We start from the raw sequence: 18,736 nt of genomic DNA, 5'->3' as shown, positions 1-18,736 counted from the left end.
ATTTGTAAGCACGAAGCGCTTTTAGTGCTGCTTGACTGTGAGAAAAAAATATAGATATTTGCACATATATTTTCCCCTTAGGCAAACACTTACACATTCAAGTATGACCACGATTTCCGCTTGAAACACTGTTGGACAATGTCCCATCGCTACTGAAATATTTGTCCCAGGGCCAAAGATTCCTGCACCTGTCTGTGTTCCAATTTTTGAGCCAGCTGTGGAAAATATGATTGATCCTTGACGAACGCTAGAACCACCGACTTCCCAATCTGAACGCAACATTTCACATACGTTGAAGTCCTCTGGTTTTATCTAGTCTCCATTCATACTCATCACTGGTCCTCTTTGGAAGTATTGTAAAATGCTTAGGTGATCAACCAGGGGCCGCATTGCGCATCTCGAAACGAAAGACGTTTCGAGATGCACAATGCGACCCCAGGTCACCAGGCATGACTTTTGTTAGACCTTTTGAGCCTTAGAGCACTTCTTTCCGCTTCTAGTTGCACGTATTCATGCAAGAGCAGTAGATTAGGAATTGCATGTAACGCTTTTGATGGGGTGCTGCGCATCGCACCAGTTATAGCAATACATGCTAGACGTTGTAGTTTTGCTAGCTTCCTCTGAGCGGTAGCCTCTTTCGTTTTTGGCCACCACACTAACGAAGCATAAGTTACTTTTGGACGGAGTACTGATGTGTAAATCCACATTGTCATTGTTGTTTTCAAACCCCATTTTCTACCAACAGTTTTGGAGCATAACCCAGGGCACTGGTTGCTTTGTTGATCACAGAATCAATCTGAGTATTCCAATATAACTCCTAGGTATTTGACCTGTTCACTAAGATGGATATGTTCTCCTCTAAGCTTGAACTTCCTCTTTATAGTAAAAGGAACGATTACTACTTTTGACGGATTAATGTTTAGGCCATCCTTAATACACCAAGATTGGGTAAACTTTAGAGCCTGTTGCATTCTTTCTGAAATGATAGCGTCAAACTTTCCTCTAACTACGATGACTATATCATCCGCAAAGCCCACAACTTCGAAGCCTTTCGGCTCTAGGCTTCTTAGAAGATCATCTACAACTAAATACCACATTAGTGGTGAGAGGACTCCTCCTTGAGGACAGCCTTTCGTTGCCTTTACTGTTATAGATGAGCTTCCCAACCCCAGAAGTGGCTTTTCTTTTTGCAAGCATAGTATGAATCCAGTTGACGATGTGCGTGTCGAAGGTCCTTTTCTTCATGGCGTCAACCATAGAAGAATAGGATGCGTTGTCAATATCCAAAAAACAACAAAGTGTGATTTCTTTAACTGAAAGTGATTTTTCGATTTTAGCTACCAAAGTATGGAGAGCAGTAACTGTTGATTTTCCATATTGATACGCAAACTGAAAATTAGATATTGGATGCGTTAACATGTAAGTTGAATTGATGAAGTCATTCAACACCTTTTCCATAGTCTTCAGTAAAATTGATGAGAGACTAATGGGCCTAAATGCTTTTGGCTGCGTTTTATCACGCCTCCCGTTTTTCGGTATGAATATAACTCTTACCAATCTCCATTTTGATGGAATGTAGTTTAATCTTAAACTCGCCTTATAAATCTTAGTTAGAGGCGGAGGAGGTACCTCAGGAGCATCACCAGGAAAATAAGCCGAAGCAACTACAATCTCCTTTTTCCCTTGGTGGTTGGTACCTCAACCATGACTACGACGATTTCAATGTTTTATTAACCAGAATAGCACTTCTAGGTGAAGTCTGCTTTTCTTCATAGTATAACTTACATGCATTTATTTCAATTCCTTGTATTTTTCTCTGTTGGACCATGGCTCTTGAATAAGCGCCATGTCCGGCTCCTCCTTTTTGAACCTCCGACTCAATACAGCAGAAGCACCTTTTGCATGGTGGAGGTTCACTTGCAGGATTAAGTTCAGCAGGGTTTCATTTTGTTTCTTAGATCGCTCATCTTTGCCTTTGGGGCGAGCGATAGACCCATCGTTTTATACTCGAGTTTTGATTTTCCTTAGCGGCGTTTCACTAAATCGGAAGTTCAGTACGACAGTGTCTTTAGCGAATCTGCATCAACATTTAACATGCCGAGTTGTTTGCGTTGGAGCGATTCAATATTTTCCAGCCATATTCGTGCTTAAACCATCATTTTGACTCTCAATGAGTGGTCTGCACTTAGTGGGAAGAATGCGTGGAATATTTCCGGATGAGGGACCTCTTTCTCGTCCAGGGCAATAAGCTCGGCATGTTCCCAAGGGGTGAGTACCTTTGTCACATCTTTTAGCCACGTCGCTGTTGTTTGATCCTTGCAAACCAGGGACAAATGACCTTGCTTGTAGCTGCATTTTGTGAACTTTGGTTTTATATTCTCATGCCTTTGCTCCTCGATTTTCAAGAGCAGAGCATCCTGTACAGCCTCGAGTTGTGCTGTGTTCATTTGTTGTTCCGAGTATCCTTTTACGATTATTCCAATCTGAACTAGACTTGCAACATCTTTGAAGGAGCGACCACCTGAGTTAGAATCAAGTGATGAACTTTTGAGATATCCTGAAGCTCCTCCATTTCCATCAGCTTTTCCTTCACTCTGGTCAGCCTCCTTCATTGATTTTGCCTGATTGCCAGTATTGGATAATCCAGCACGCACTTTTGGACAAAGATTCGACTTTGTCCTCTTAACGTCCGGCTTTTCTCCACTGCTACCTTGATCGCCATCTGTCGATCGCTTAGCAGTGTTTGGAGTCCCAGAAACAGCGTTAGCAAAAACTTGTTTCCGAGCTTTCTCCATGCTCATCCCTGATTCAATGCATTTCTTAATTTTGTTTCTTTTTGTTTTCGAACGATTTTTGCGCCACTTGATTTTCGACGCACTTTCAGTGGAAGGGTTACTTCCACTCCCACTAAAGGGCCACCCATATTAGATCCATTTGCGTTGCGTTGACGTTAATTTGACAGTTAGACAATAGATTTAGCTGTCATTTTGTAACCGACTTTATGGTGACGTTTATTCCATCAACATCTTCGTCACTCTCGCTTAACATCCGTCCGTCTTTCAAGTCGTCGCGTTTTGGAGTATCGAGGATAGAAGAGGAACAGGAGTGCACCTCTGAGACAGAATCACTCAAAAGTTGATTCTTCATGAGCTCCTCGGTACCAACGGATGTCTCCATCTTTTCAGATTGAGGTAGGCAGCTTGTAGCTTTTCAGTTTTCAACAGTATTAATGTTGAAATCCTCCAATTGCGGTATCGAAATATATTAGCTTAAAGCAACGATCTGTTATAGCTGATACACATTCGACCTAATAATAACGAACCTTAACAACTATGTTTACGGTAGTTGCGGTAGTGCACATCATTAAAGCATCAATGATAATCAATTCACTGTTATGTGAGTGTGTGTGTGTCAGAAAAGAGAGAAAATTAAGCAAAATAAGACTTACGTACCTTAGCAGGGTGTCGATTACCTGGGAAAACCTGGAAACTCAGGGAATTTTCCATAATTTCAGGGAAATATTTCTCTATCCTTATTCATAACTGCATTACAATCTATAATGATATCACCAATCATGTAGGAAAGTTAAATACAGCAATCCCTCCATTTATGCGGTGGGTGGAACCGTCCACCCATCGCTGTTTCTCGGCTGTCCTTCAACCAATTACACTGTTTTTTGTGTATGTGATTAGTATCAACTATAAACTAGTTATCTACCGAAAATCAGCTCAATTGGTTAAAGGACAGCCGAGAAATAGTGGTAGATACTGGGTTACTGTAATGATATTTTTTTATAAGGCATAGACTTCAACTATTTAAATCCAGGGAAAAGTTCTTGGACTAGAAACATTTTTTATTATAGATCCAATACATGGACCATTTTTTCAAGGTTCTGGGACGTAATTCAATTTCAAGGTTCCGTGCTTAGGAAAATTTTGAAGATTGCGAACTTAGCGTTTTATTAAAATCCATGGCTTAAAAAACAAGATTCTGGATCATTGGAGTTTCGACGAATTCCGGACTTATAAATATTTTTAATATTCAGAATTTGCAAGGTTTCGTACTCACCAAATTTAATGTATTTATTTTTATTTTAGTTTTGTTTAAGACTCAGGTTTAAAACAAAAACCAAGAATGAGGGTCATTTGAAATTTATCTGAGGTCGGACAGCAAACTTTTAAATCAAGATGTTGGTTCTAAAAAAACAAAATCACTAGATTTTAAATATTTAAAAGATCCCAGGCACAGCAAAATCTCGAGATATTTTCCCAAAAGATTATTTAAATTATTCATAATCAATAAAAGTTTTCGCAAGTCTTCTTCAATTCCAACATGTCTTTAAAAATCTTCATAGAACATGAAGTGTCTCAGCCCAAGGCTGAAAGTTTCTTTAAATTAAATGTCTTCAAAATGTCTACGAAAAAAAATGTCTTCAAATATGGCATCCCTGTTAAAACTAATTTTGGGAAATGTTCAGAGGACACTATGGGGATGATTCCGGAAAAGTTCAAAAGCCTACCAATTGACCGTGAATAGACATTTTTTTCGAATTACAAAAATAAGAACATTTCTTAAATCCCGTTCATCGTTGCATCAAAATCTACAAGCGCACAATTTAAAGCACGCGTTTTAGCAAATAGCACAAAATATCTAGAAGATTATAATTTCAAAAATCAATGGCACTGTAAACACAAAACAGCAGCGGCGGATACTCCAGTAAACGATCTGATAATTTTTCACAATGTTCGTATGTTTTCCATTTTGTTTCTAAGCTCGCATAACGTAAAGTATGCGCACATTTGAATTGCTCTCAACACGTGTGGTGTGTATTAACACATTTATGCCATGTGCGGCACCCGATTTGTGTCGAAATATTAGGCAGATAGCTAGATACTTACACTAGCTAGGAGTCGGTGTTCGCTATATTCGCTATTTCCGTGCTACAACTTTAAACAATTTTCAAACCCTTCATTTTGAAAATTTTACAACATCCTAAATGGCCGAATTTTAACAAAAAATGTGAATCATTGCCCGTAGCAAACAATTACGCATTGTTTCATACAATTCGGAGAAGGTCGATTCAAGTCTGGAACTGTGCTATGTTTGAAATACATTCCAATAGAATTAACCTAAACGTGCTTAACTGCGATTGTACTGAGGGTTTGATTTAGCTGCTCTTACCGATTCTGGAGTCAACATGAAATACAGCAGGTCAAATTATAAAATAGTTAAAATTTTAGGAAAGCAAGCCGTCCTCGTGCTACACTGCGACAACACGCACATGTCCGAGGACGTGATGGTGGAACCGGGTCTGGTCATGATATTTGCTCATGGAATAGAGTAGGACACTGGATGGACGGCGGCGGCATAGCACGTGCATCTGTTCGGCGGAGAGAGAGACTATCCTGTACCAGCTACTGATACTAATGCTACAGTAACAACAGTAACAATACCCTACTTCCGATGATTTAAGACATGTACTGGAAAAACTTGAAATAGACATAGAGACCACTTGCCACCGTTTTTTACCTGACAGAAATATAATTCTAGAGAGGCGGTTTTCAAATCACCTCATGATCCATTCGTCGATTTTCTTCATCTTCAAAAACTGCGCGAAATTCTTACATTTGTTTCAAACGGTGTCATGGCAAAATATGTCAGTGGCAGTGACTGAAATAAAACGTAATCGTGCTACGTCTTTTACAAGACAGAAAACCAACTAATGGCTCACTCTAGAATTACACTCTTTACTAATCAATATTACGTACGGATATTTGTAATAAGTTTTGACTGCTTCGGTGCCATTCTGAAAGTAGAGCACAATTTTATGATCTACCTAACGAAAAGCACAATCGCCGGTTTGTGTGGACCTACACTGAAACAATTCCGAAGTGTCAAAACCTCTTGCCGATATATTGTCAATATACATACACATGGGGGGCTGTTCATAAACTATGTCGATCGCTTTGTGGTGGTGCTGGAGTCAAAAACCGCCTACGTCATTTATGGACAGCCCCCGGGAGGATACACAGCAGAGAAAACCTAACACAGACCCAGTTGATTCGTCAATGCAATGCACTACTTTCAGTTTGATTTTTCCTCAACTACTACAATATTAACAACAACAAAAAAAACATAACCTCACTCGAATCATATCAGTATAGAACAAGAAGTCGAATTGAATGAAAGTAATGAATATGATCTCTGGATTTGGAATCCCCCCTTAACTTGGAGCAAAACAAAAAAAGAAGAAGAATAAGACACTCGTTCAACTTGTTACGCGTGTTGTTGTGTGAGTGAAAGAGTGTGAGAGAGAATATTTACGCTTGTTTAACTTCTTTTTCGTTCGTGTTACGAAACAAAAACTGATGGGTTAAAGTAGCAAGCGAATCGAACCGATTAGGAATTGCCAAAACTAATTTACTTTTTTTTTGCTAGTGATGAAGATCGCAAAAAATGCTATGATTTTTTTTTTTTTTTTTTTGAATCTAGGTTAGGTTTTAGGTTCTAGTTCTGACTTTTGTACTAGCTGAATAGAGAGATATTAGATAGGAGGGAGAGATGGAATTTCTCAGTTGCTCTTGGAAAGAAGCAGATACAAGTTGCATTGATTTTTTTTTATAGTTCGATAAGTTTTTAGTACTAATGTTTAGTGTATTCTGAAGGAAAAATAAAGCCTACACTGTCGAACAGGAGTCTTAATTTAGGTAGTGTCCGAAAAATTCGTCCGCCACGAGTCCCTCCAACGAGTGGAACCAGGCAAAGTTGTTCGCCACCGTGGTTCTAGCGGAGTTGGCCGTGTTGACAGAGATTTTGTCGCCCAGTGCGGCCAAAAGGGTATTAAGTTGATCCTCCTCGACGACGTTGTTGGTCCGGGAAGCAATGTTCGACACGGCATTGTTCAGTGTGCTTTGACCCAGACGACTGATGAATTCGTCGATCATGGTTTCGTCGGCTAAGAACTCGATCGTTGCATCGACTCCAACTCGCGACGCAGAGTAGACAGATGAAACGATGCGGGTTCGTTCGGTTGCCAAAAAGTTAAATGTAGCTCCATTGCCAATCGAGGTCATGAGGAAAGAATAGAGGAATTCCTTATTCTGAGAGCAGCCCAGCGAGTCGATCAGAAGTGCCCGTTCGGCTTGGTTCTTGGAAGCAAGCAGGCGTTCGAACATCCACACGAATTCTTTGTTCGTGGTGGTATGCAGACCGTAACAATAGACTACACTGGCAATGTCCGGATGGATTGGAGTGTTGCTTTCGACGGCTTGTCTCAGTGCATTTCCTGTGCGGGTTAGACAGTCCTGATTTCCGATACGACAGGCCCACGTAGTGATGGTTTGCTTGAGGTACTTGTCCATCACGGTTTCGCTTTCGGAGACGGAGTCTACCGACAGGGTAGAATAGATGGTCTCCACGAGGTGTGTGGTGTAGTTCATGAAGTTGTGGTATTTTGGAGTTCCACGAATCTTGTTATTGAAGTAGGTCAGGACGGAGCTAGCAGCCGCCCATGGTGGGTAAGCAGTTTCCTGTCTAAGGTAGGTCATAAGCTCTAGAGGTACAGCCAGGTCCAGACGTTCCGATCGAGCCAGATTGTAGGCATCGTTGATCAACTGGGCACGGTTTTGCACGTGAATTGTGGAAGGATTGTCCTGGAGAGCGTTGATGATCAACTGCCAATTTTGCGCATCATAGTTAACTCGGTAGTAACCGGTTTGTTGCTTGTTGAAGATAATCCAGTCACCGGCAGCTGCCGTAGTCATTAGCTTAGCTGCCTTCGTAGATAACCACTCGAAGGTTAGAGTGTCAAAGTTGGCCGCGGACTTGGTAGCGTAGTTGTACGGGACGTGATAAACGTGATCGTTGGGTAGTTGCCGATCACTGTAGAATCGTTCTTGGGACACATAGATCTCGCCAGTTTTGTAATCTCGCTTAACTGTTAAAACTGGGAATCCCGCAACGGTTGTCCACGAATCCATCACATCCTTGACGTTGAACGATCTTGGCAGGACGTCCTTTCCATTTACCGCAAGCTGCAGTCCTTCGTATAGATGGTCGGCGATTGCTCCGTCCAGCTCTCTGTTGTTGAAGTAGGACACCAAGCCTTCCCTCCAGTTGTCATCTTGGAAGACGACGCGGAACATGTTCAGAACACTGCCCGATTTATCATACGCTACCGTATCGAACAGTCCGGCAATCTCACTCGGGGAGGCAGCATTCCAGGTCATCGGTCGGACCGTTTCGCGGGCATCCGCCGCGAAGGCATTATGAATCACTTCAACATTCCACAGATCCCAGTAGTGAGTTTCCGGATAGGCCAACTGAGCAGCATAGTATTCGTACACCGTGGCGAATCCTTCGTTCAGCCAGATGTAGTCCCACCAGTCCGGGCTGACCAAATTACCAAACCATTGGTGAGAGAACTCGTGTGCTATGATTGTTGCGACACTCTTCTTCGTGCGATAAGTGTTAATCGATGGATTGAATAACAGGACAGGCTCGCTGAAATATAAGAAAAGATCGCATCAGTTAGATAGGCTGCTGTTTGCTCAAGCCATTCTTATCGGTAAGACAATTGGACTTGAAATACCACCCCGGCGTCTGAAGATAAGCTAAATGTGCTACTTCATCGAGAAAATTTCACTTACCCGTACGTGACTAGACCCCAATTTTCCATCGCACCAGATCCGCGATCCGGGATGGCAATCTGCGTCATCTTGGGCATGTACTTGATGTAGTCAACACCGGTGTAATCGCTCAGGGCGTTTAGAATGTCTACGCCCGCCTGCAGCGGGTATTCGGTTTCTTCGTAGACGTTCGGACGAGCGTAGACAGTATGGATACCGCTGGTCCGGATACGGAAGTTGGATACGGCGAAAGCCAGTAGATAGGTGGACATTTTGGTCGATTTCTGGAACTTGGTTGTAATGTAATTGGGGTCATCGACGTCTGGAACTGGAGCTCCGTCCTGAGGCATATTTGCGACTGCGTTGTATTCCTTGTGATGAGTTATCGAGAGCGTAAAAGTGGCTTTGAGTTTCGGTTCATCGAAGCACGGGAATGCGGATCTGGCGTGAGTTGGCTCGAACTTGCTCGACGCCAAGTAATGACGATTTCCATCGTCATCCAGATAGGACGACGCAAAGAAGCCCTGGTTATTGTTGTTCTGCAGAGCACCATAGTATTCGACCTTGACCATGTAGCTTCCGGGCTGCAGTGCTGAACTGTGTTTGATTGACAGGTGTTCCGTTGTAGAATCTGTTGCGTATTCGGGCGCTCCGAGTTCGATCGGGCTCTGATCATCTTCGGTAACCGAGTACAGAGTAACCTTCCATATCGACAGCTGACGGTTGAGAATGGTAATGGTATCTGTCAATTCCAGCACATTTACGAAAATCTCAACCGTTCCTTGAAACTGGCGGTTGTTCTCATGGATCGCCGTCCACAGATGGAGATTGTAGTGGGAGGGAACGGATATCTTAGGAAGTCGATAGGCTTCGTTAACTTCCTGAAACAGCTCAACTTCGGGCTCCGGTTCCAAATCTCCTTCCAGTTTGCGCCATTGTGGTCGATCGGCCGAAACCGACAGAACCAAAGCACACAATAAAACCCACTTCAAAATCATCCCACTTCAGTCGGAGGGGGATTAGCACAACTAGAAAGTAACGACTAAACTAAATCCATCATCGCTCATTCGCGACTATTTATTGGCCAATTTTACAATCTCTTAAAAACAAACACCTGATAAGATATACCCAATATCTGTATGGTATGGCAGGTACGCACTCGTGGCAGGGCTTTTCGGATGCACAGTATAGAGTTTATCTGTTGTGTGTTGGCTACTGGTTCGTTTATGTTCATTCATAAGTTACATTTCATGGTTATTTGATGGAGAAGCCTCATTTATGTATCTTTCGAAAAAATCGATAATGATAAAACTTTCCAAACTGTCGTGCCAATCGAGGTTAGCCTTAACAGTTGCCATGGCAGTGTTGACTACGCTTTCCGGGGCCAATGATCCGACCGTTTGGAATAGTTCCTTCAGTCGATCCAACTCCACCTCGGTATTAGTTCGGGCAGCAATGTTGGCGATTGCGTTGTCAAACGCCGGCTGCTCCAACCAGTAGATGAAGTCATCGGCCATGTCCCAGTTGTTGAGGAAATCGATCAACGCATCCACTCCGACTCGACTGGCTGAGTAGACCGCAGTTAGGACTTGCAGACGCTCTCGGTCAAAGTAGTTTACTTCCGTTCCAACACCGGAGCCAATCGACGTAGTCAGGTAGGCGTCTAGGTGCGCCTTGTTCTGTGAACAACCCAGCGCTTTGATGAGCAATGCACGTTCGGCTTCATTGTGCGAGTTAAACATACGCTCATACAGCCAAATGAATTCTTCATCCATAGCATATCGGACTCCGTAGCAGTACACTACCGAAGAGATGTCCGGATGAACTCCGCTGTTGCTGCTTACCGCTGTCTTAAACATTTGCTCGGTTTTCTCCGAACACCCGAAATCCTTAAGTCGGCATGCCCATGAAAGGATCTGTTCTCTGAAGTGTTTCTGCTTCAGCGTTTCGTTAGGATCAATGACATCGAACTGCTGTATGTTTCGGTAGCTGTTGTCGATCAATGTGATGGCGTAGAATTCGAACAAGTGCCACTCACTGGTTCCACGGAATCTGTCATGCAGGTAGGTCAGTACCTTATCGGCCGAGGCCCACGGAAGGTAGTAGAAATCGTTTTTCAGTCCGGTGAGCAGACGTAAAACGATGCTGAAGTCGAGCAGGTCAGCGCGGGCCAGGGCGAAGGCATCATCGATCAGTTGAGCTCGGTTGTTTGGATCAATGTTGTCCGGAGACTGAATCCATGCAGCCGTGATCAACTCCCAGTTGCGAGTGTCGTAGTTAATTCGGTAGAATCCAAAATTCAGATTTCGGTTCAGGATGAGTGGTTCATCATCGCCAATCATAAGGAAGCGCTTTGTAGCTTTCTCGGTTAGCCAACTGAATACGGTTATATTTAAAAACGAAATATACTGACCGTTGTAGGGAATGTACCAGACGTGGCTTTCTGGTAGTTTCTTGTCAGCCAGAAAACGTTCCTGAGAAATAAATGCGTCTTGGGTACCACCATACACTCGACGAACGTTGACCACGGGATATCCGGGTGCGTTTGTCCAGGTTTCCATAAACTGTTTTACTGTCATATCAATCGGAAGAGGACGCCATGTAGAGTAGGTTTCTTGTAATGCCTCATACAAATCATCAGGCGTAGCAGTGCTTAGCTCGCGATTCAGTAGGTACTTCTTCAAGCCATCTCGAAAGTTTTCTTCTCCGTGAATTATGCGGAGCATGTTGATGACGCTAGCGGCTGTTGAGAAACGATTCGTCAGTTCGGCATGTCAATGATGTTTACGACGCATACTTACATTTCTGATAAGCAACGGTATCGAACAGGCTGGAGATCCCGGCAGGCGTTTCTGCGTTCCAGTTCATCGGACGCGTTGTTTCACTGGCGTCATAGATTAGAGCCAGTTGCTCTACCTGTAACTGGAACAGGTCCATGTACTGCTCTTCTGCGTATGCTAGGTGAGCTCCGTAGTAACCGTACAGGGTGGCAAAACCCTCATTTAGCCACAGGTACTTCCACCAATCATTGGTGACCAAGTTGCCGAACCACTGGTGAGCATTTTCGTGGGCGATAGTCGTAGTAATGTCCGCTTTGGTTCGATAAGTGTTGACATCCGGATCGAACAGAAGAACAGATTCACTGTTGAACGCAAGGAAATGAAGTCTTCAAATACTTCCGAGTTCATATGCGCAGTAGCAGGTACTTACCCGTAGGTCACCAGGCCCCAGTTCTCCATCGCTGCGCTACCTCTGTCCGGGATGGCAATCTGAGCTAATTTTGGCATATAATTCCAGTACGAGATGTCCAGATGTTTGTTGAACTCATACAGGATTTTATCACTCGCACTGAGCGCAAACTCCGTATCGTTAATGGCGTTCGGTCGTGCATGGATCTCCTGATGAATCCAAGTTCTCGTCTCGAAATCCGTTACGGCAAAGGCCACCAAGTAAGTCGACATCCGCGGAGACTCGGCAAAGGTACTCACCAAAAAGTCCGGATCGAGAGTGTCCACCACCAGAGGATCTTCACGGGGCATGTTGGACACGGCATTGTAGCTCGAGTGATGAATCAACGATACGGTAAAGGTCGCTTTCAACGAAGGTTCATCGTAGCATGGAAATGCCATTCGGGCCCGAGTCGGTTCGAACTGCGTCGCCGCGATGTACCGCCGGATGTTGTTCTCGTCGCGATAGTATTTCCGGAAGAATCCACTGGACATTTCGGTTTGCAGTCTTCCATTATATGTAATTCGCAGAGCGTAATTGTTGCCGACTTGAAGAAGACCAGATGCACACTGGAAGGTCAGATGTTCCGTGTGCTCGTCATAAGTGCTTGACGGTCGATCTATCTCAGTCCAATCTTCCCCGTTGACGCTGAAGAGTACTGCTGAAGTGATTTCAAGGTCTCGGTTGTGGACGGTTATATTGTCGGTAGGTTGCACCACATCGAGGTGAATATCTACGCTCCCGAGAAAGTCCCTGTCGCCTTCGTGAACCGCTGTCCGCAGGCGAATTGTGTAGTGGATGGGAACGGTGTCCCTCGGAAGCCGGAAACCCTCGTCAGAATCTACATCCGCAGTAGATAAGATATCGTTTAACAGCACATTACCGTGACGTTCTGCCAAGGAAACTGCAATGACCACTGATACTAGAAGCAATGCGCCTTTTAACAAAGCCATCGTTCGCGAAACACCTTTTAGCCGATACTAAATCGCGATCCATATTATGTGCTTATTTAAACCCAAATTTATGAGACTTTTTCGAGTGTTATCTCAAGATAAACTAAGCTATCAGTATTTCGGTATTGACTCGTAAAAAAAAACTTATTTTTTTCAAAATGAATCATAGTCATGATAGATAACACCGTATGCTTCGATATGGACCGGATTCAGAAATTAGGTACAGGTTACCCGAGCAAAGTTGGAGATCAAATTTAGATCAAAATTTGCTGTTATGCTGTGACTTATTTTGAATACTCCACTCCAGCTGATGAATTTAACACTGTTTTTTATTTGATTTCCGTCGATCTTGTTCTCCGTGCTGAGTGCCAATGCTACCGACACCAGGAAGGCAGCTCCCACACCTGGATCCTACTTATAGACCCATCAACGCATGGACCGGGCACCAACGGCTTTACTTCCAACTTCCGAATGAAAGCGTGATCAGAGATATTTTATGCCTCAGAAAATCCCGGCGGTGACGACTGGGATTAAACCCAGGCCCTTTGGGGTGAGAGACAATCACGCTTACCACTACACCACCTGAGTCGCTAATTTTACATTGTTGAATGAAACGGAAAAAAATCCAGCATTCAATGAAATCAATTTGATTACTGATTTTGCATGCATAATTTTTAACTAAATACGGGCCTTCATGCTTCACACGCTGAAATACTTGAGTTCAAATGTCACCCAGGAGAAGACTTTATCAGCAGAATTTGAAGTTGCTTTCTTAAAAAAAAACTCTTGATTGCATAATACAGGCACAATATGACATCAGACTTGTGTCGCGACAATTGAATTCAAAATGGATTTTCATTATGATAGGAACTGCAAAATTAAATATCGATTTCTTTTCATTTTGTTAACCGACTTTGCTCGGGTATGAAATATAATTCATAGATGTCGAGTAATTTATTCGTTACGCATAATTCTCAAGAAACTGAGCAACGATCACCGCTTCCAAGCTATCATACCAATCCAGGTTAGCCTTGACGGTTGCCATGGCAGCGTTGACTACCTGGTTTTGGGCCAATGAACCAACCGTCTTCAGCAACTGCTTCAATCGATCAAATTGCTGTTCAGTATTCGTTCTCATCGCTATGTTTGCAATGGCATCGGTGAATGCCCGTTTCTCCAGCCAGTAGATCAAGTCGTCGGCTATATCCCAATTGTCTAGGAAGTCAATCAACGCATCAACTCCGACACGACTGGCCGAATAAACGGCCTGTAGAACCTGAGTACGTTCCATGTCGTTGTAGTTGACCTCCACACCAACACCAGCACCGATCGACGAAGTCAGGAAAGCCTTCAGTTGAGTCTTGCTCTGCGAGTAGCCAAGCGCGTTGATGATCAGTGAGCGTTCAGCTTCGTTGAACGAGTTGAACATCCGTCTGTATAGCCACAGGAATTCGTCATCCGTAGCGTGTTGTACACCATAGCTATACACTACCGATGCAGTATCCGGATGGACGCTGATGCCATCGTGCACTGCTACTTTGAACGTTGCCTGTACTTTGTCTAGACAGTCGGAACGACCAATTCTGCAGGCCCACGTAGAGATCATTTGTCTGAAGTGTTTCTCCTTCACCGTCTCGACGGACTCAACGGAATCAATACGTAGCGTAGGGAAGATGTTACCAATCAGCCTGTTTACATAGTGCTCGAATTGATTTTGTTGATCGGCTCCACGGATCTTACCGTGCACATAGGATAAAACTTTGTCTGCAGCGGCCCATGGTAGGTAATCCGAGTCATAGGTCAGGGCCGTTAGCAGGCGTAGCACAACGTTGAAGTCTAGTAGATCAGCGCGAGCCAAATTGAAGGCATCGTCGATCAGCTGCGCTCGGTTGAAGGGATGGATACTTTCCGGATTGATGATCATAGCATGAGTGATTAGTTCCCAGTTTCGAGTATCGTAGTTAACACGGTACAGTCCAAACTGTTGTCGATTGAAGATAATCCACTGATCGGGTTCGGCATTAACGAGAACAGTATCTGCTTTCTTAGTTAACCAGTTGAAGCTATTCAACTCAAAATCTTCATGCTTTTGTTCGGCAACATTGTAGGGAATGTACCATACATGATCCGTCGGTAGCTTCCTATCCGACAGGAACCAAGCCTGGGAAATGATCACCGTTTTGGTTTGATAGTTTCGCCGTACGTTGAGCACAGGGTAGCCAGCCGCATTGGTCCAGGTTTCCATGATCTGTTTTACTGTCATCGAGCTTGTATGAATGGCTGCGCTTTGAAGTGCATCGTACAGATCTTCCGGTGTTGCGACGCCAAGTGCGTGCTTCTGCAGGTACGCGTTCAAACCTCGTTGCCAGTTACCGTCTCCGAAGACTGCACGGAACATGTTCAAAACGCTAGCGGCTGTTGAAAGACGAATGTTTAACAATATGCGAGATCTACTTTACTGTATTTTACATACCCTTTTCGTAAGCCACAACATCGAAAAGTCTGGAAATGTCTGCGGGTGTGTTTGCGTACCAGTTCATGGATCTCGTTGTATATTTGGAATCTTGTGCCAACGCCGGATGGAGACTTTGGATCTGGAACAGGTCCATGTACTGCTCGTTGGTGTATGCCAACTGAGCTCCGTAGTAACCGAACAGGGTGGCAAAACCTTCCTTTAGCCAAAGGTACGACCAATCGGTAGCGACCAGATTACCGAACCACTGGTGAGTGTATTCGTGCGCAATCGTCGTAGTGACTTCGATCTTTACACGATACGTATTCACATCTGCGTTGAACAAAAGACCCGCTTCTCTGTAGGTTACCAAACCCCAATTCTCCATCGCTCCACTGAACCATTCGGGAACGGCAATCTGGGCCATCTTCGGTTGGTAGTCATAATACGAAATTCCGGTGTACTCGCTCAACTTCTGTAAAATTAGAACTCCGGAGTCTAGTGCAAATTCGGTATCGTCGATGGCGTTTGGTTTTGCATGAATTTGCTGTTGACCTGAATATCGTGTTTCGAAGTCCGATACGACAAAGGCCAACAGGTAAGTCGACATATTGAGAGATGTCATGAAACTGGTAGTAACAAAGCTAGGATCTTTCAAATCCACGACTACGGATCCATTCTGCGGCATGTTGGACACTGCATTATAGCTCGAGTGATGAGTTATCGATACGCTGAAGGTCGTTCTAAACGCCGGCTCGTCGTAACAGGGAAACACCATACGGGCTCCTGTAGGCTCGAAGTGAGTTGCTGCGAGGTATCGACGATCGTTGTCTCCATTGCGGTAGGACTTTCGCAAGAAACCCATAGTGCCGTATGTTTGCAGCGATCCGTTGTAAGCGATAGTCAAGACATAACTTCCGATCGTGAGAGTTGACAAACTTTGGCAGGTAAGTTTCTCGGTTCGTTCATCGAAGCTATTCACTAGTTCGAAAATTTCTTCGTCTTCAACGCGGTACAGAGTTGCCGAAACGATGTTCAAGGCACGGTTGTGCACGGTAATTTTGTTCGTAGGTTCCTTGACATCGAGGTGGATATCTACACTCCCCTGGAAGTCCGTATCGGCTTTGTGAACTGTAGTCTTCAGATGGATTGCATAATGTGTTGGGACGGTGTTGTTTGGGAGACGATAGTTCTCGTCTGGATCTTGGTATGCCGCTGTGGATGTGGTTTTCGGTATAGAGCAATCCTTGTTTAAAGGGAATTGATCGGCTGATCCTAGTGTTAAGGCTCCCAAGACCAGGAGCAATAAAGCTTTCAAAAAAGCCATCCTCAACTGCCCATTAGCTTAATGATACTAAGTGAGTATTAATATTTCTGGTCTATTTTAGTCACGATAGTCAGCCGCTATACGGAGCGCGTTATCATTTGAAACAAAGCAGTCTGCGCTTATCAGAGTCTTACCGGGAGATTTACGGAAATGAGTGACAGATTCATTCGAATACAATCCTAGACGTGATTTGTTGTGAGGGGTTCGTCAATTATCTTTGAACGTGTTCAATATTCAACTAATGGAAATGACGGCTTTGGCACTTAAGGCGAACCAACAGCGGCTGTTTTTATCATTTACCATCACAAGCAATGACTAACGCTTCAATCCACTGTAGATGAATTGCGTTTGTTTTGAAAATCTTCGCTTCACGTACGAGCGAAATTAACCAATGAGTTACATACATCGCCGAATGTGCATTTGTTGATAGTCATCAATGTTTCAGTGTCCAACCCAACATTGTCAAACTTCGAAGCGATCAATAACAAAAAAATCAAGTTCGATTTGTGAAAAATGATTATTTTGAATATTATAGATCCCAGAGCCAAAAACCTCGATATTATCATCAATTCAGGATGAGGTAATAGTGAAAAACAACACAACACGTTTTACAGCGCTATAATTGTGTGAAATGATAATACATTATCATTTTGCATTTGGTACTCAAATCATCCCCACCAAGCTGAAGACGAATATAGATACCTATTGACAACAACACAGGCGAAAATGAACGAATGAATAAAAACAATGTTGATTCGAAACTCACCGGTTGCCTTGATCAAGACAATTTTGTCATGTCAAAATTCAAATTTATGCAGGTAGTAGTAGAAGTAAGGTTGCCTTCATTCTTAGCTAATTTGAGTGTAGAAGATTTTTATCAGCACTGCGAACCAGTATTGACTGATTCTCAGTGCTGATAACCATGTTCTACACTCAAATTAACTAAAGTAGCTCAAATCGGCAACAGGGACGATAGTAAAAAAACAAGAAGAAAAAAATAACAATAGAGTTGAAGACACGTATTAGATGTCGTGCCTACATTAAAGGGCGATTTGAGGTCCTACACACTTAGTTTTTTGCCTATTAGCGGCGAACCAGCCCAAGGATGAAAGTCTCTAATAAAACAAAAAAAAGTTGGTCGAATCTCGATAGTTTTGGCACTGCCGAAGTTTCACTAAGATATCAGCAAAAGTGATGTTTAGTTGTTGAATCTCGGAAAATGTTTCGCTAAATCTCAGCAAGCAAACGTCACTTTTGGCTGAGATCTCTTTAAAACTTATTGGCGATCTACTCGGTTGTGCCGAAATTACCGAGATTCGGCAAATAACACTAAGTGTGTAGTAAAGGAGAATGTATGACCGGACAGGGGGAGCCCGAGCAAAGTCTGAGAACAAATTGAAAACTAAATTTGATGTTGTGATGTGGCTAATAATGATTACTGAGAAGATGCTGTCGTTCTGGTTGTTTTAACGGTTAAAATATCAAAGCTATGAGCAAAAAAATCTTCCTGTCACATCAAAACTAATTCTGCTATTTGATGTACATGTTTCTTGTTGATAACAAAACGAGTATACCGTATGCGTGATAATGTTTGCACTATCGTACAAATAAGGTTCCCGTTTCACCTGTGCATACAATGCCTTGGTTTTCTTTGCATGCACGTAACCTATAGCTCATACCGTAGTAGGCTGTGTATAAAAGAAAATTATTTACTTAGTTTGACAGTTGCACCATGACGAAGTGGCAGCGTATTCGTGATTTGTCCCACTCGCAAATGTCGCAAAAAGACATTTCAATCGCCGTGGGAGTGTCCCGCTGGAATGTCAAAAGGTTTTTAGACCGAGAAAAGAAAGGACAACTATCCGCAAAGGTGGCCACAGGTCGTCCGAGGTCAGCTCGTGTTCCGAGGGTTATCGCTGCTATCAAAAGGAAGATTCGGGTGAATCTAGTGCGTTGAATAAGGAAAATGGCAAAGGAACAAGGGATCAGTGACTTCACGGCACGGAAGATCGTAAAGGAAGATTGCGGGGCGAAGTCGAGGGCACGGAAAAAAAACTCACATGATTACCAACCGCATCCGGGAGCTACGAGTCGAACGATGCAAGAAAATCTTGAACTTCCTTAAGCGAAAAAATCCGGTAATCCTGTT

General features: G+C 43.4%; 5 protein-coding genes across 6 annotated transcripts in view; 2 read left to right on the top strand and 3 right to left on the bottom strand.

Moving 5' to 3' along the window:
• The window catches only part of elgi (E3 ubiquitin-protein ligase NRDP1 elgi), a 31,905-nt gene extending 25,215 nt beyond the window's left edge, over positions 1 to 6,690 (top strand). Inside the window, exon 5 of one of the 2 annotated variants that reach the window (XM_065239498.1) lies at positions 5,229 to 6,690. In XM_065239498.1, coding sequence (XP_065095570.1) covers positions 5,229 to 5,344 — 116 coding nt within the window. In that variant the 3' untranslated portion in view covers positions 5,345 to 6,690. The remainder of the gene's footprint in view (positions 1 to 5,228) is intronic. The other variant, XM_065239499.1, reaches the window with a different exon arrangement.
• The window catches only part of tko (technical knockout), a 52,384-nt gene that overhangs the window by 28,520 nt on the left and 5,128 nt on the right, over positions 1 to 18,736 (top strand). The gene's annotated exons all lie outside the window — the stretch shown is intronic.
• Positions 6,603 to 9,686, bottom strand: LOC135717385 (aminopeptidase N-like). Its single transcript, XM_065239443.1, has 2 exons — positions 8,649 to 9,686; positions 6,603 to 8,502 (listed from the first exon to the last, which is right to left on the bottom strand). The coding sequence occupies exons 1-2, from the start codon at positions 9,623 to 9,625 to the stop codon at positions 6,699 to 6,701; spliced, it is 2,781 nt and encodes a 926-aa protein (XP_065095515.1). The 5' UTR covers positions 9,626 to 9,686; the 3' UTR covers positions 6,603 to 6,698.
• LOC135717335 (aminopeptidase N-like) lies at positions 9,869 to 12,818 on the bottom strand. Its single transcript, XM_065239337.1, has 3 exons — positions 11,838 to 12,818; positions 11,429 to 11,769; positions 9,869 to 11,370 (listed from the first exon to the last, which is right to left on the bottom strand). The coding sequence occupies exons 1-3, from the start codon at positions 12,806 to 12,808 to the stop codon at positions 9,869 to 9,871; spliced, it is 2,814 nt and encodes a 937-aa protein (XP_065095409.1). The 5' UTR covers positions 12,809 to 12,818.
• On the bottom strand, positions 13,770 to 16,225 carry LOC135717286 (aminopeptidase N-like). Its single transcript, XM_065239286.1, has 2 exons — positions 15,282 to 16,225; positions 13,770 to 15,223 (listed from the first exon to the last, which is right to left on the bottom strand). The coding sequence occupies exons 1-2, from the start codon at positions 16,123 to 16,125 to the stop codon at positions 13,770 to 13,772; spliced, it is 2,298 nt and encodes a 765-aa protein (XP_065095358.1). The 5' UTR covers positions 16,126 to 16,225.

Source organism: Ochlerotatus camptorhynchus, unplaced genomic scaffold (genome assembly GCF_037179485.1).
Source record: "Ochlerotatus camptorhynchus isolate MF236.1 unplaced genomic scaffold, CSIRO-AGI_Acam_v1.1 ptg000055l, whole genome shotgun sequence".
NCBI lineage: Eukaryota > Metazoa > Arthropoda > Insecta > Diptera > Culicidae > Ochlerotatus > Ochlerotatus camptorhynchus.
Note: the sequence above shows the minus strand (reverse complement) of the source record. Positions and strands in the feature narration are given on the sequence as shown.

Bases quoted from the DNA above. Each gene is read 5' to 3' on its own strand.
- LOC135717385 (XM_065239443.1), bottom strand. From the start codon at position 9,625: ATGATTTTGAAGTGGGTTTTATTGTGTGCTTTGGTTCTGTCGGTTTCG. The intron at 8,503-8,648 runs GTAAGTGAAATT...CTTATATTTCAG, and splicing joins TGGGGTCTAGTCACGTACGG to CGAGCCTGTCCTGTTATTCA.
- LOC135717286 (XM_065239286.1), bottom strand. From the start codon at position 16,125: ATGGGTTTCTTGCGAAAGTCCTACCGCAATGGAGACAACGATCGTCGA. The intron at 15,224-15,281 runs GTATGTAAAATA...GTCTTTCAACAG, and splicing joins TGTTGTGGCTTACGAAAAGG to CCGCTAGCGTTTTGAACATG.
- LOC135717335 (XM_065239337.1), bottom strand. From the start codon at position 12,808: ATGGCTTTGTTAAAAGGCGCATTGCTTCTAGTATCAGTGGTCATTGCA. The intron at 11,770-11,837 runs GTAAGTACCTGC...TGCGTTCAACAG, and splicing joins TGGGGCCTGGTGACCTACGG to TGAATCTGTTCTTCTGTTCG. The intron at 11,371-11,428 runs GTAAGTATGCGT...GTTTCTCAACAG, and splicing joins TACCGTTGCTTATCAGAAAT to CCGCTAGCGTCATCAACATG.